A 15,351-nucleotide genomic window follows, 5' to 3' on the forward strand; every position below is an offset into this window, starting at 1 on the left:
TTTGACAAAATAAAAATTTTGCTGTGTTCTCAGATCTGGCAGGCTCCTGCCCTTGTGCAAACAATGTTCCTGGCAGCTATTCATCTCCTTAGGTAAATAAGAATTGGAGAAAAGCTGTGCTGAGATAAGCTGCATTTGCTCTTGCCTTGGAAGGTTGTTTTCTGATAAGGTTCTATATCCTCTGCAAATCAAATCAGGCACTTACAGTGTGAGTATGCATTCTCTTCCTGCCAGTCTGGAGATGATCAAAAAGCCTATAACAGGCTTGGCCTATTTTCCTATTGGGTTGTTGGTTTTTTTTTCCTCTTTATTTACTTGTAGAGAGTTTTAGACCTCTGTGTATGTATCGTGTACAAGTGACAATATTCAGATCTGTAACCTGTAACCCAGTCTGGGAGCAAAGAAGATATAGAAAAATGACTTTTACTTCCTGCTTGAGTAGTAAAATTGAGATTCAAATTTTGCATATAGAAGTACTATATGGCTAAGTTATTTGGGGAGCAAAGCTGACTTACCATAAGGCTATCTCAAATAGAAATGAAACACTCAATTTGTGAAATACGCTGAGTTTTAATGCGTGTGGGGGCAGGGTGAATTAACATTTGTGATGCAAGGAGAGGAGCAATCTATACTTACCAGTGTCTATTTGACATTGTTTGGGGACTACTGCTACACTCTAAGTCATTTTATATTATAACACAGAGTTGTAACATGCTACTCTGAGCAGCTCATGACATCTGCTTGAAATTTAAGTTGGGCCCCTAATAAATGTTTATTTTAAGGACTTTGATGCTGCTTTTCAGAGTTGGGTAACCTACTTTACCCCCTAAGCTAATGTTTCCCAAATACAACCAAACCCACAGAAAGGAAAACTATTCCTCATAAACTTGCAGCCAACATCATCAACATTTTATATCTAGAGCTGATGATACAGTCAGGTATTTACCAACACTCCTGTATATATGTAGAGTTTCAAGAAATAATTGCTTACCCTTACTAGATTCAACATATTCTATTGTTTGACATATTATTTCTTAATTTGTTTTAAAGATGGGGTTTTACTCTGTTGCCCAGGCTGAAATGCAGTGGCATGACCAGGATTTCGACCAGAAGTTTGACTGCAGCCTTGAACTCCTTATAACAAACAATCCTGCTGTCTTAGCCTCCTGAGTAGCTAGGACTATGGGCACATGCCACCAGATCTGGCATATTTTAAAATTTTTGTAGACATAGGGTCTCGCCATGTTGCCCAGGCTGATTCTGAACTCCTGTTCTCAAGCAGTCCTCCTGCCTGGTCTTCCCAAACTGTTGGGCTTACAGGTGTGAGTCACTGAGCCCAGCTTGTATTCTTTTGATTTAAAAAAAAATATTCTGAATGTGATCCACCAAATTAATTTCACCATCCACTAATAGGTAGCAACCTGAATGAAAAATACTGTTATAAACTTTACACAAAACCAGAGATTATAAACATTTGCTTCCAAGGAGATGAAAGAGGCAAAAGGTACTTGTTTGCTCTGATGGGCCCTGTTTCCTTCAGTGCCAGGAAGAGTGGCTCTCAGACCTTTCTTCTGGCATCCCTTATATATGCAATGTTGGTTATTATTTTCAAGGCCTTGGTAACAAAATGCCCCTAGTGTGACCAGTCAGGCTGACAGTCCGTATCTGTAATACAGTGGTAAGTTTCCTATGCATGTCTTTCTTTCTTGCATCTTAGACCTTTTACCTAGGAAATTTTCTTTTTGCTTGAAGTACATCATTAAGAGTTTTCAATGAAGGCGAATTCTTAAAGTTTTTGTTTTCCTGAAGAGATCTTGGAAAATATAAAAGGTTGGCAGTTATTTCTTTTAGTACATGAGATAGTATTACACCAATGCTGTTGAGAAATCTATCGTGAGGCAATGTGTCTTCTTTCTCTGGCTGCTTTTGAGATTTCTGTCTGTCTTTTTTAGGGGCAGTTTTACTCTTATGTGACTAGAAGTAGATTTCTTCTTTTTTTAAATACTGCTTGAGATTTTACTGGGTTTTTGAATCTGTGGATAGATATCCTTCAACAATTCTGAAAGATTTCCAGCCATTCTCTTCATATATTATCTGTGCTGTATCCTTTTCTCTCTTTTTAGAACTTTGATTAGTAGAAACATGTTTGATGTCTTTTTCTATCTTCTGTATCTTTTCCCACTCTTGTTTTTTGTTTCTCCCATGCTGAATTCTGTGTAATTTCTTCTGAACTGTCTTCTAGTTTACATTTTTTTTTTTTTTTTGAGACAGAGTTTTGCTCTTGTTGCCTGGGCCGGAGTGCAATGGCACCATCTCAGCTCACTGCAACCTCTGCCTCCTGGGTTCAAGCGATTCTCCTACCTCAGCCTCCCAAGTAGCTGGGATTACAGGCATGCGCCACCACGCCCGGCTAATTTTCGTATTCTGAGTAGAGAGAATTCTCTTAAAGACAGAATGTAAATATCTAAATCTGCTGCTAAACCATCATTGTTTTTAATTGTAATAAGGTCTCTTTTATGTACTCACATTGATAAGAGACAAGTAGTAAATAATCTTTAAAGGGCAAACTAATTCAAATATAAGTGTTTTCCTGTCTGTTTACAGGACTCAGCAAATGCACATCTTAGAGTTCTGGGTTTCTAATGTGTATCTCCTCTATGAAATTCTTTAAAAGTATCTGTTATTGGTATCCCTTAGGTTAGTCTCTTTAGAACTTCTAAATCAATGGACCCTTAACTTATAGGAGCCACCTGGATGTTAGCAACATCTATATTAAACATGCTGAGCTTTTAAAAGAGGGCTGTTAGACATGCTTAAGTATTTTGAGATAATATCATTGTTGTATTGAAAACTATTGAAAACTTTAATTTTAAAATGCAAACGTTCTTAAAGTCCTGGTTAATTTTATAACTATAAAATTAGTTATAATTTTGAGATTTCTGTCTTTTTTTTTTAGGGGCAGTTTTACTCTTAGGTGACTAGAAGTAGATTTCTTCTTTTTTATAACTATAAAATTAGGTTTACTTTTGTTAGAATAAATTGAAGACAGTGAATTTGTAATTTGAATAACTATTTACTAAAAATATACATGATGTATTCTTATTTGGGCCCTTGTGCCAAAAATACTATTGTGGCTATAGAAATCTATCCCATAGTTTGAAGAACTGAGATTATTGTCAGTATTGAGAACATTCCTCCTTCATCATTAGAAAGATTATAAAAAACCAGATTCAAAGAAACTATCAATACTACTTATGAAGTATGTCTGTAAAAAAAATTAAGCCTGAATCTTATCAGGTCTCTAGACCAGGGGTTCTCAAGGTGTGGGCCCCAGACCAGAAGTATCAGCAACGAATTGTTAAAAATGCAGAATCTTGGGTCAGAAATTGGGGACCAGCAATTGGAATTTTAGTAAGTATACCAGATGATTCAGATGCCTGCTCAATTTTGAGGATGACTCTTACCAGTTTAGTTATTAGGATTTACAGGGATGGGGAACATGTTAAAGAGCACCAACTAGATAAGGTCAATCAGTCAAAAGTAAGATGTCTGGACATTCTGGGGCCTCCTGATGTCTTAGAAAGCACACAATACTATCTATGATGTATTTCTGTCCACCATCCCACCCAATTGCACCTGGATCTTCCTGTTTATAGGCAATTGGAACAAGTTCAGTGTTACACTGTAATGATTAAAACCAAAATATAGGACTGCTATAGCATAAATGACCACTTTCTTCAATTAATAAGTGGCACATTAAAAAATATATTTATATATATAAATGTTATAGATAAAAAAACAACAAAATGGCCAGGCGTGGTGGCTCACACCTGTAATCCCAGCACTTTGGGAGGCCAAGGCGGGCAGATCACAAGGTCAAGAGATTGAGACCATCCTGGCCAACATGGTGAAACCTCATCTCTACTAAAAATAGAAAAATTAGCTAGGTGTGGTGGCGTGCATCTGTAATCCCAGCTACTTGGGAGGGTGAGGCAGGAGAATCGCTTGAATCCGGGAAGCGGAGGTTGCAGTGAGCCGTGATCGGACCACTGCACTCCAGCCAGGGTGACAGAGCAACACTACGTCTCAAACAAACAAACAAAAACACAACAACAAAATAAAGCTTAAGGAACATCAACCAAATGCAATATATGAGCCCTATTTAGGATACTATAAAAAGACATTCACAATAACCCAGGCAAAATGAACATAAACTAGGTATAGGTGAGAGAGAAATCCAACAAACATTGAATTATTCACTGGGGAAAGAAATGATGTGTGGGATTTGTTTTAAGTCTCTAACTCTCCCCTACTTATGCCAAAAGATTGTCCATGAGTTGAAAACTGTTAGAGATGGGTGACAACTCAAGAGAGATTATAGTGTCCTCCTTGTACGCTTGAAAATGTCAACAATAAAAGTAATTTAAAACTAAAACAAAAATGAAACCATAATTCTTAAGATGCAGCTTGAATTCAGTTGACTACAGCAGTTGTATGTGAAACATTTCAAATAAGTTAATGACATCACAGTATTAAATCCATCTGACATGGAAACCAACTCCAACTACATCATAGTTTGTTTGTTTTTCTTTTTTTTTTGAGATGGAGTCTCGCTCTGTCATCAGGCTGGAGTACAGTGGCGTGACAGATCACTGCAACCTCCGCCTCCCAGGTTCAAGCGATTCTCCTGCCTCAGCCTCCTGAGTAGCTGGGACTACAGGCACATGCCACCATGCCCAGCTCATTTTTGTATTTTTAGTAGAGATGAGATTTCACCATGTTGGCCAGGATGGTCTTGGTATCTTGACTTTGTGATCTGCCCGCCTCGGCCCCCCAAAGTGGTGGGATTATAGGTATGAGCCACCGGCGCCTGGCCTATGGCACAGTTTTAAAACTGCATTTGCCTAGAAAGTGGATTGCTGTACATAGACCAAGTGTTGGGCTATATGACTCCATTGTCTTAGGCTATTTGGGGTTGGAGGAAGGAAGAGGGGTGAAGTAGAAAAGGAACAAGCTAATAAATGTTTTTTAAAAAGTAGAATTTAAAACAAAACCACATTCAACTGAACACCGGAACTCAAAACCAGGATACAAATCCAATTTTCAAAGAGCTAGAAGATCAAGCTAAGCACTTATTGTATTTGCTGAATGTTAAAATTATATAAATGTACTACAGTTGCCTCAAGATGTTAAAAACTCAGCTTTTCAAATCTAGTCACGGCCTACTCATATGATAAACCCAATCCAAATGAGCAAAATTTAAAAGTTACACATACAGACAAATTCTCAACCACCAGGCTGTTTAGTTTAAGTTATAAGTCAGAAGTTCTAAGACTCTCCTTTTACCCACCTTGAGCAATTGCAGCAAGTTTTCCCTTTTCTTCAGGGCTGAGCTGCAACATTGTATTTATAACAGGAAGAAGTCTCTCTCTTTCACTACCTGGTTTCAAGAAAATGAACTGCAGCAAGACGTTCTTCAAGTATTCCAGGTTAGCTGCAGACTTCTCTCGCTCTTGATTCCTTTCCAATCTTCTTATTTCACTTTTGAGAAGCTGGTGTTAGAGAAATGAGTTAAAAATAGGCTTTAGGAGCTTCTGATTAAATATGGCAGACTGAACTCATGTATTTTTCTTCTCTTCCCCCCGAAACTTCCCCCTTCCCTCCATATGGCAATAAAGGAAGGAATTCAGTTAACTACAGCAGCTGTATGTGAAGCATTTCAAAGGAGTTTATGACATCACAGTATAAAATCCATTTGACATGAAAACCTGAACTCCAACTATGAGATAGTTTCAAAGCTGCATTTGCCTAGAAAGTGGATTGCTGCATATGAACCAAGTGTTGGGCTATATGACTCCATTGTCCTAAGCTATTTGGGTTTGGAGGGAAGAGGGGTGAAGTAGAAAAGCAACAAGCTAATACAAGAGGAGAAAAAGTAGATGAGACACATCAAGAAATTCTCACGAGAAATAGATGAAGAGGTGGAAATCAGTCAGTCCAGCAGCTTACCAAGTATCACTGACAAGAGGAGAGGATGCATCCTGTGTAAATACTGGGGTTCTTGTCTCAGAAGCACAGGGTATCATGAAAATTGGAGTTGAAAGCTGGGGAACTGATGGAACGTCTCCATGAGGAGCAACTAACTGGAGCCATGGGTTGGTACTAAGATGTTCCTTCTGCCTTCTACTTTCTATAGAAACTAAGCCAGTATGGCATGGGGCTCTGAAAATGGGCTAAGGGGAACATCTGTAGCCTCCACTAACCCCCTGCCCCTACCCTGTTCCTAAAGTCCCAGGCAGTTAAGATGTCCACAGTGAACGGCACTTAATCAAAAGTTCAGACACAGTGAAAATTCAGGAATATAAGACAATGTAAAACAGTATCAGAGAAATGAGGCAAAGAATGATATAAAAAAGGTAATAGCATGTTCAAGTCTTTGAGGAAGATTTCCAGGTTGAAACCAAGCCATAGCTTTTAGTATATTTTCATCTTAGGTTAGACAAGAAAGTTAGTAAACTTTGTCCTCAAACCTAGGACCATTTAAAAAAGCGACAATAAAGAAGACTAAGAAATCATGAAGAGAGTACAAATTTATGAAAATATAACATTTGGCTAGGCGTGGTGGCTCATGCCTGTAATCCCAACACTTTGGGAGGCTGAGGCGGGCAGATCACAAGGTCAGGAGATTGAGACCATCCTGGCCAACAGGGTGAAACCGTGTCTCTACTAAAAAAAAATCAGCCGGGCGTGGTGGTGCGTGCCTGTAGTCCCAGCTCCTCGGGAGGCTGAGGCAGGGGAATCGCTTGAACCTGGGAGGCGGAGATTGCAGTGAGCTGAGATTGCACCACTGCACTCCAAACCTGGTGACAGAGCGAGACTCTATCTCAAAAAAAAAAAATGAAAATATAACATTTAAATAAGTCATTTAGGTTTACTGGGCTAGTTAGTGATTTGTTAGCTATGATAATGTTTTTATTAGTGGGAAAATGTTATTTTATAGAGATGCATACTGAAGTATTTAATGGTGGAATGTCATGATATATACAATTTACTGAAAATAACTGAATTCAGCTTTAAAATAATCTGACAAGGATAGCTAGTGGCCTTGCACAGTGGCAGGACAGATCTATTAGGAGCAGCAAAGTCAGGGGAAAAGCATGTACTTTTCAGACAGCTATGAGTTTGAATTTTGTTCCACCATTTACTAGCTTCAATTTTTCTCTCAACCAGTGATGAGATTAAATAATATATGTAAAGCCCAGGGCCTGGGTCATAAGAACTCCTCAATAAGCAGTATGACTATATTCTGAGGGGTGATTTATCAGTAAGCCAGGGTGGAAATACCTCATTTGAGTAATCCTTAACTGCTCTGCAACATTCCTAGATGTTTCTGGTGTCTACTTTAAACAGGAAAAAGTTCCCATGCCACTTTGCCATCTCCACCTGAAAACTGTTTAGTAGTTCAGTACTATAAATATCAGCTGAATTCACTGTTTATCTTTATAATTCAAAGACTCACACCCATTTAAGTTTTATTTAAGCATATATGGAACAATGATTTGTGAACATCTCTCTAGTTTCTAAATCTATTATGGTTCCTTAGAAAAAGTAGGAATTAAGAAATAATCTTTACGTAATAGGTGTAAAAGTATTTTGGCCGGATGCAGTGGCTCACACCTGTAATACCAGCACTTTGGGAGGCCGAGGCGGGCGGATCACGAGGTCAGGAGATCGAGACCATCCTGGCTAACACGGTGAAACCCTGTCTCCACTAAAAATACAAATAAATTAGCCAGGCATGTTGGCGGGCACCCGTAGTCCCAGCTACTCGGGAGGCTGAGGCAGGAGAATGGTGTGAACCCGGGAGGTGGAGCTTGCAGTGAGCCGAGATCGTGCCACTGCACTCCAGCCTGGGCAACAGAGCAAGACTCTGTCTCAAAAAAAAAAAAAAAAAAAAGGCAATATTTCTCACCATCAGGAATCTAATATAAAGATCAAGACGTTATAGATGCTTCTGCAATGTGAATTTTTAAACTTGGGTGCATGTGTACGGAGGGTCAAGAAAACCAAACTGGCGGTTTTCATGGTGGCCAGGTTTTCTGATCTCACCTTAATTTGCTCCATGAGGATTGCATTGGTTGCTTCTGTTTCCCGAAGCAGGCCGTTTAAGTGATCTGCACTTTTTGTGGTGGAACTGAGCTTCTGAACCAATTCTTCTTTGGTAAATTCAGCATGCCATAATGGAGGCTCTGCAAGATGTTCCAAGAATTAATTTTCAAAATCATAGATTACAGATGAAGATTCTAAATAAGAAAAATCTAAATATAAATATCTTACTATGTGATATTTTATAGGTCTGCTTTGCCATTCATCTATTCAGCATACCTCAATCAACGGATTATATGTTGTAGGTGACACAAATAAAACAGTATCTCTGTTGTAAAGCATGTAATCTAACTGAATACAAGCCCTATGAGTCCCAGTTCTGAAATTTGTCAGAATTGTGTTTATAGACAGTTTTATTACACATTTTCTTCCCATCTATTAATATTCCAAGACTTTATGTCATTTCACGTATGAGGAAAGCATTAACATTTACTGGTCACTATCATGTTCCCTCATAAGAATCTTCTATCAGGCGGGGTAGGTATCATTATTCAAACTTTACAGACAATGAAACAGGCTCACAGTTGACAGGTAATTTTTGCAGAAATCACAAAGTCAAATCGGCTTCTGGAGTCTGCTGCTGCTCTATCATGATGCCTCCATGTCACCACTATTAACTTTGCCTGAAGGAACCATGACTTGCAGTTTCTACCCCACATGGTCAGTGACCATGAATACAAATGACCCTCACTCCAGGTGATCCTGAAGTTTCAGGAAGATGACAAACAAATTCCCCTAATTTTGAACAGTAATATTAATTACAGGTAAGAATAAAATATACCAAAACATCACTACAAAAATTTAGCATTACTGGCCGGGCGCAGTGGCTCATGCTTGTAATCCCAGCACTTTGGGAGGCCGAGGCGGGCGAATCACGAGGTCAGGAGATCGAGACCACGGTGAAACCCTGTCTCTACTAAAAATATAAAAAATTAGCCGGGTGTGGTGGCGGGCGCCTGTAGTCCCAGCTACTCGGAGAGGCTGAGGCATGAGAATGGCGTGAACCCGGGAGGCAGAGCTTGCAGTGAGCCGAGATTGCGCCACTGAACTCCAGCCTGGGCGACATAGCAAGACTCTGTCTCAAAAAAAAAAAAAAAAAATTTAGCATTACTTCATCAAGAGGAATAAACTGAAACTGTCAGTTTCTTGGAAGGGTGAGAGGATAGTTTATCCTGCTTTCTAATACCCACCACCTATTTGTGACTATAAACTTCCCACCACTTATTTATGGTTCAAGCCTAGGGCAAGAACCAGCATTTTATTTTAAAAAAGATTTGTTTCATAATTTTTCCATTTGGACAGTGTGATGGTTAATACTGGGTGTCAACTTGATTGGATTAAAGGATGCAAAGTATTAATCCTGAGTGTGTCTGTGAAGGTGTTGCCAAAAGAGATTAACATTTGAGTCAGTGGGCTGGGGAAGGCAGACCCACCCTTAATCTGGTAGGTATCATCTAATCAGCTGCCAGTGAATATAAAGCAGGCAGAAAAATGTGAAAAGGCGAGATTGGCCTAGCCTCCCAACTACATCTTTTTCCTGTGCTGGATGCTTCCCGCCCTTGAACATCAGACTCCTAGTTCTTCAGTTTTGGAACTTGGACTGGCTCTCGTTGCTCCTCAGCCTGCAGATGGCCTAGTGATCATGTAAGGTAATACTTAATAAGCATCCATCCATCCATTCCATCCATCCCATCCATCCCATCCATCCATCCATCCATCCATCCATCCATCCATCCATCCATCCAGTTAGTTCTGTCCCTCTAAAGAACCCTAATACAAACAGGTAGTGGAATATTGAAAGAAATTTTATTGGAGCAGCCCAAAAAAGCATATGTAACTTAGAGTAACAGTAATTAAATAAGACAGTGAAATTAAATAAGAAAAACATATTTAGACAGAGTAACATACCGAGTTTAGTTTCGGGAGAATTAAGCAGCTGCTCTAAAGACTGTGTGTATGTGCTGATGGAAGACACAGACTCAGTATCAGTTGTCTCCATGCCTTCTCCCTCTTCTCGGGTTACAGTGTGCATGTCTAGAAGCGGGAGGTCTGTGTTTCTCCTTTCTCGAAGGTTCTTCAAAGATTGTTGAGAAGAAACTGGGCCTATTAGATTTTTTTTAAAGGTTAAGTGTGAGATTGTTCAAAATCTATTGATTCGGCCTTACAGAGATACACAATAAAATGAAAATATCAAATGGTAAGAGTAGAGGAATTAAGTAACTATAAGATAAGTGAAAGGTGTATGAAGAATTGCTAAAACATTTCTTAAAATTTAGTCATCAAGGCCGGGCATGGTGGCTCAAATCTGTAATCTTAGCAATTTGGGAGGCTAAGGTGGGTGGATCAGAAGGTCAGGAAGTTCAAGACCAGCCTGGCCAAGATGGTGAAACCCTATCTACTAAAAATACAAAAATTAGCCAGGCACGGTGGCAGGTGCCTGTAATCCTAGCTGCTGGGGAGGCTGAGGCAGATAATTGCCGGAAACCAGGAGGCGGAGGTTGCAGTGAGCCGAGATCACGCCACTGCACTCCAGCCTGGCGACAGAGCAAGACTCCAGCTCAAAAAACAACAACAAAAAAAGTAGTCATCAAACTTTTAACTACATCATTCTACATCATCTTAATAGAAGCTATAAATGAATTGCTACTAGCTAAGATAAAATGTTAGATAACACAGCTCATAATATAGTACTACTTATTTTTTATTAATTTAGAGTAGAGGGCCAAACTACTGCTAAATACTGGCCAAAATTAAAAAACTAGATTCTAGCAATTTTTCAGGATTAGGTATTTCAGATTGCCGCATACTTCTTGAAACACACTTGCTGAAATCTGCTCGACAGACATCCTCGATCACTGCCCTTATACCTTTATCTCTGCAGCTTCTTAATTGTTGCAGCTCACATCTACAGTGCTCATACAGTAAGAGCCCAGAATCCAGGGCATGGAACTAATCAATTACATTGTCTAGCAAGACTTTCCTGTTTGCTGATGAACTGTAAAGCGTTTTTTTTTTCTGAGACAAGGTCTCACTCTGTCACACAGGTTGGAGTGCAGTGGCACGATCTTGGCTCACAGCAACCTCTGCCTCCCAGGCTCAAGCCATCCTCCCACCTCAGCCCCACAAGTAGCTGGGACTTACAGGTGCATGCCATCCCGCCCAGATAATTTTTCTATTTTTAATAGAGATGGGATTTCACCATGTTGTCCAGACTGGTCTCAAACTCCTGACCTCATGTGATCCACCCGCCTTGGCCTCCCAAAGTGCTGAGATTGCAGGGTTGATACACCACGCCCGGTCTAAACTGTAAAGTTTATTAGGCCCTTTGACATGTATTGATTTATTGACTCCCAAAAATCTGAAGTTCAGAAAAATTTAATGACTTTGCCCAAGGTCTCATAACTGAGTTAGAGACCAGAATTGTAATCTAGATTTTTAAACTTCAGATTTATTTTGCATTTCATTAAGTTACCTTAGTCCTGACTGCCCTTTCTGAAGCATTTTCCTGGGTTTCTGGTAAGCTGACTGCTTATTCCACTGCTGATTGCTAGATTACAATCTCTTGTGCGACCTTTGCCCTGGCTGATTACTTCTTTGTTGATTCTTTTGCATATGTTAAATTCTTCTGAAGTTGCTTTTTTACCCTAATAAGTGACTGATAGCTGCTAATGCTCCAGTGACAGTATTTCTCATGGGAAACCAAAACACCATCAACTTGCTACTAAAATACTGCATCATCATGGCTGACATTTTTCCATTTCTTCCTGGAAGCAGAATGGAAGATACTGGGTGCGGCTGAACTAAAATTCCAACTAGTTGTAAATGTGAAAGGAAAGAAGCTATATTGGTTATGTAATTCTACACATTCAGTGCCACTTGAGTGTTTCTAACTTCCTTGCTCTATCTAATGTTTCTATTTAAAAAGTAGACAAATTTGATGACTAACAACGGAGAACATGAAACAAATCTGGTGAATACTAGAATTAAGACATGTGTCCGCCAGGCGTAGTGGCTCATGCCTGTAATCCCAGCACCTTTGGGAGGTCGAGGCGGGCGGGTCACGAGGTCAGGAGATCGAGACTATCCTGGCTAACACGGTGAAACTGCGTCTCTACTAAAAATACAAATTAGCCGGCCTGGTGGCGGGCGCCTGTAGTCTCAGCTACTCCGAAGGCTGAGGCAGGAAAATGGCGTGAACTCGGGAGGCGGAGCTTGCAGTGAGCCCAGATCGCGCCACTGCACTCCAGCCTGGGCGATAGAGCGAGACTCCGTCTCAAAAAAAAAAAAAAAAAAAGACGTGTCATGAGACTGGCAGTATGTTTAAGTCAGAGAAAAAGAAAAGGGGGTAAAGAATACATCAAAGTCAGCATTCTAAGAGGTTATACAGGCTTCTGTAAGTATAATCAAGAGGGAAGGATTCAGATGGTTCAAATATCTTTCCAGTAAGCAAATCCAAAATCATTAATCACAGATTTGACACTGGTGACACCTAGTAAATTTTCTTTCTTAGGAATTTGTGAAGAATGTATTTAAGAGACATAAATACATGAAAACATGAACAACTAATATTTCCATGCGTACATACATACTTCTTGTGGTCGGTTCATTCTTAAGCTGGAAGAGCTGCGCTTCCATCTTGGAGAGCTGCTGCTGTAATGTGTCCACTGTCTTCCTGTGCTCTTCCTGCAAATGTCGCACTTGATCTCGGAAGCTATTTCTAAGGACCTCGTTCTGGGATGTTAGCTGACTCACAGTCTGTGTATGTTCAGACTTCATCATCATGTTCTCTGATTGTATTGTACACAATCTGAAAGATGAGAAACTTAGTTCACAGAAGATCTTTCAACTTTATATGCTGACTTAGCCTTTCTCAACTGGGTTCTGCAAGAGAATTAGCTCTAAGTCCCTCTACTGAATGTATGAATCAGCTTCTCTCCTACATACCTACACTGTACTCACTGTGAAATAACTTGATGAGAACTGACACTGGCTGTCATCTAGTTCAAATAATCTGTGTTACGCATTTCAGATGAAGAACCCCAGTTAAGAAACTGTGTTGTGTTGTCCAGATTAGGAACTTCTTTCATGGTTCATCAGAAAATAGGACTATATTTAAAGCATAAAATAATTATACTTTTAATTAGTCCACTTCTTCACATCATCGTATGTGGTAGCTCACACAAATGTAAGATTAATCTCCCTTTTATCTACCACCCTAAAAACATTAAAAAAAAAAAAAACCCACACTCTTTTGATTTACTCAGAAAACTTTAGAGGAAAGTATCCATTTTTGAGTTGATTAACATGAACCACAACAAACACAGACTTGGTTTACTATAGCTGTTTCAAATCTCACCGCACATGAGAATCACTGGAGTACCTTGTTGAAAATAGAGACGTCTAGTTTTCATGTTACACCCACTGAATCAGGATCCCAGTAGTGGTTCTAGGAATTCCCTATTTTTAGTAGTTTTCAATGTGATTTTTATGTACTCAGCCTGAAACTAACCAGTGGGCTTACAATTTGGGAACCATCACTTTTAATGGTTTACCTGTAGTTTTCATGTTTTATATGTTTCACTTTGGTAATAAATAAATAAATAAATAAATTTCCTTTTATACAGGGGATCCACAGAATTCTCTAATAAAAATTTAAAAAATACAAAAGCTGTCAGAGAAAAAAGTAAAAGCCCCTCGATTAATTACTCTCATGCCTGGCAGGATAAAATCCCAATTCCACAGGTAGATAAACATTGTTAACAGTTTAGCCTGTACTTTGCCAAGATATTTTTTCTACCTGCTACACATACGTGCACCATACAAGGTTTAAAACAAGGTTTAGTGGCCGAAAGGAGAAATGCAATAAAATACCATGTTTCAGAAAAGAAATCTTAATTACTAAGTTCATATTGATTAATGAATCTAGAAAATACTAGTGTATACACATTTCTCCGCAAGCATTTTGTTCAAACAATATCTACCAAGAAAGCAAAGGAAGAACCATAGGTAGTTACAAAAATAGTCTAAGCAGGATAAAAATTAGAGGTAGGGTAAAGTGTCTATTCTCAGGCAGTATCATTGACATTTATGAATTTACCAATTTGAAAGCTAAATGCTTAAACCCCCCATCTGGAATCAGAATGATTGTGCTGATAGAAGTTTACTGTTCTGTCTCAGTTGTTACAGAGGTGTTTATAGTCTCTGGGTAATACAGATTTTAATTAGTTAGCCTAATTATCACATTCCTCTGGAACCATTTTCACAATCTGCTATAGAGAAAGTATGAATATTAAAACATTTTTTAAAAGTGGAGACTATATAAAAAGAAGGCTATTTCTTCATACTTGGGCACAGACAATAACGATACCATTAGTTTTTAATATTTCTGAAGAAGAGGAAAGACTCCTAAAGATACCTCAAAATGCTATGAAAAGTGACTGGCACATAGTAGGTGCTCAAAAAACACTTACTGAAAGACTGAATTACTTTAGAGGAATCAACAGTACTTTATTTGTGTTAGCAATATAATTTGCAGTAACTTTCCTAAAGAATAAGTGTTGGAGAATATCAAGCAAACATCACTATATATAAGATAATCTCATGGTAAACCCTGGTGATAGGCAGTTAGAAAACTGGTACATCTTCCCTGAAACTTTTGGTTTACATGATTAACATGCAAATTACACTGTTAACAGACAGAAGCCACAAAAAGCTAAGTGCTTTCATTTTGCAGATTAGCATAAGATTAGGTATATTACATAAGCAAATCTGTGATAAAAGTATCTTAACACCCTTGATAAAAGATCCTCAATGAAGAATTCTTTTCCTCAGCCTAATACTCCTACTACCCAATTTCTTTATCACAGGAGTTGAAAACTTCTTGTTGACAATAATCTATTTATTTTGCCAATACTTCTAATGTCTATTTAAAGTATTATAGTGATGAACAAAATATGACAAATTGAAGACAGAATTGCAAAGATAAGTTGCATATTCTTTTTCAGTTAGCAACTATTTGGGTGTTTTCTTCTAAAAAAAAAAATGCTTATGATTTGATACCTGGGTTGGAAAGTAGTACGTTTTTGTTTGTTTTTTTAGAGAAACATCCTAGCCAAGAAGGCTGTAGGAGACACAGAATACTGGATGAGCAGATAGACATTTATTGTTCTTAAAAATGCAAAATAC

At 38.7% G+C, this 15,351-nt stretch overlaps 1 protein-coding gene across 2 annotated transcripts in view; it reads right to left on the reverse strand.

Moving 5' to 3' along the window:
• The window catches only part of GCC2 (GRIP and coiled-coil domain containing 2), a 62,984-nt gene that overhangs the window by 4,215 nt on the left and 43,418 nt on the right, over nucleotides 1-15,351 (reverse strand). For both annotated transcript variants that reach the window (XM_030828197.1, XM_030828196.1), the window contains exons 19-22: nucleotides 12,756-12,973; nucleotides 10,075-10,269; nucleotides 8,110-8,249; nucleotides 5,351-5,552 (exon numbers count right to left, since the gene is read on the reverse strand). In XM_030828197.1, coding sequence (XP_030684057.1) covers nucleotides 5,351-5,552; nucleotides 8,110-8,249; nucleotides 10,075-10,269; nucleotides 12,756-12,973 — 755 coding nt within the window. The remainder of the gene's footprint in view (nucleotides 1-5,350; nucleotides 5,553-8,109; nucleotides 8,250-10,074; nucleotides 10,270-12,755; nucleotides 12,974-15,351) is intronic.

Source organism: Nomascus leucogenys, chromosome 14, assembly GCF_006542625.1.
Source record: "Nomascus leucogenys isolate Asia chromosome 14, Asia_NLE_v1, whole genome shotgun sequence".
Lineage (NCBI taxonomy): Eukaryota > Metazoa > Chordata > Mammalia > Primates > Hylobatidae > Nomascus > Nomascus leucogenys.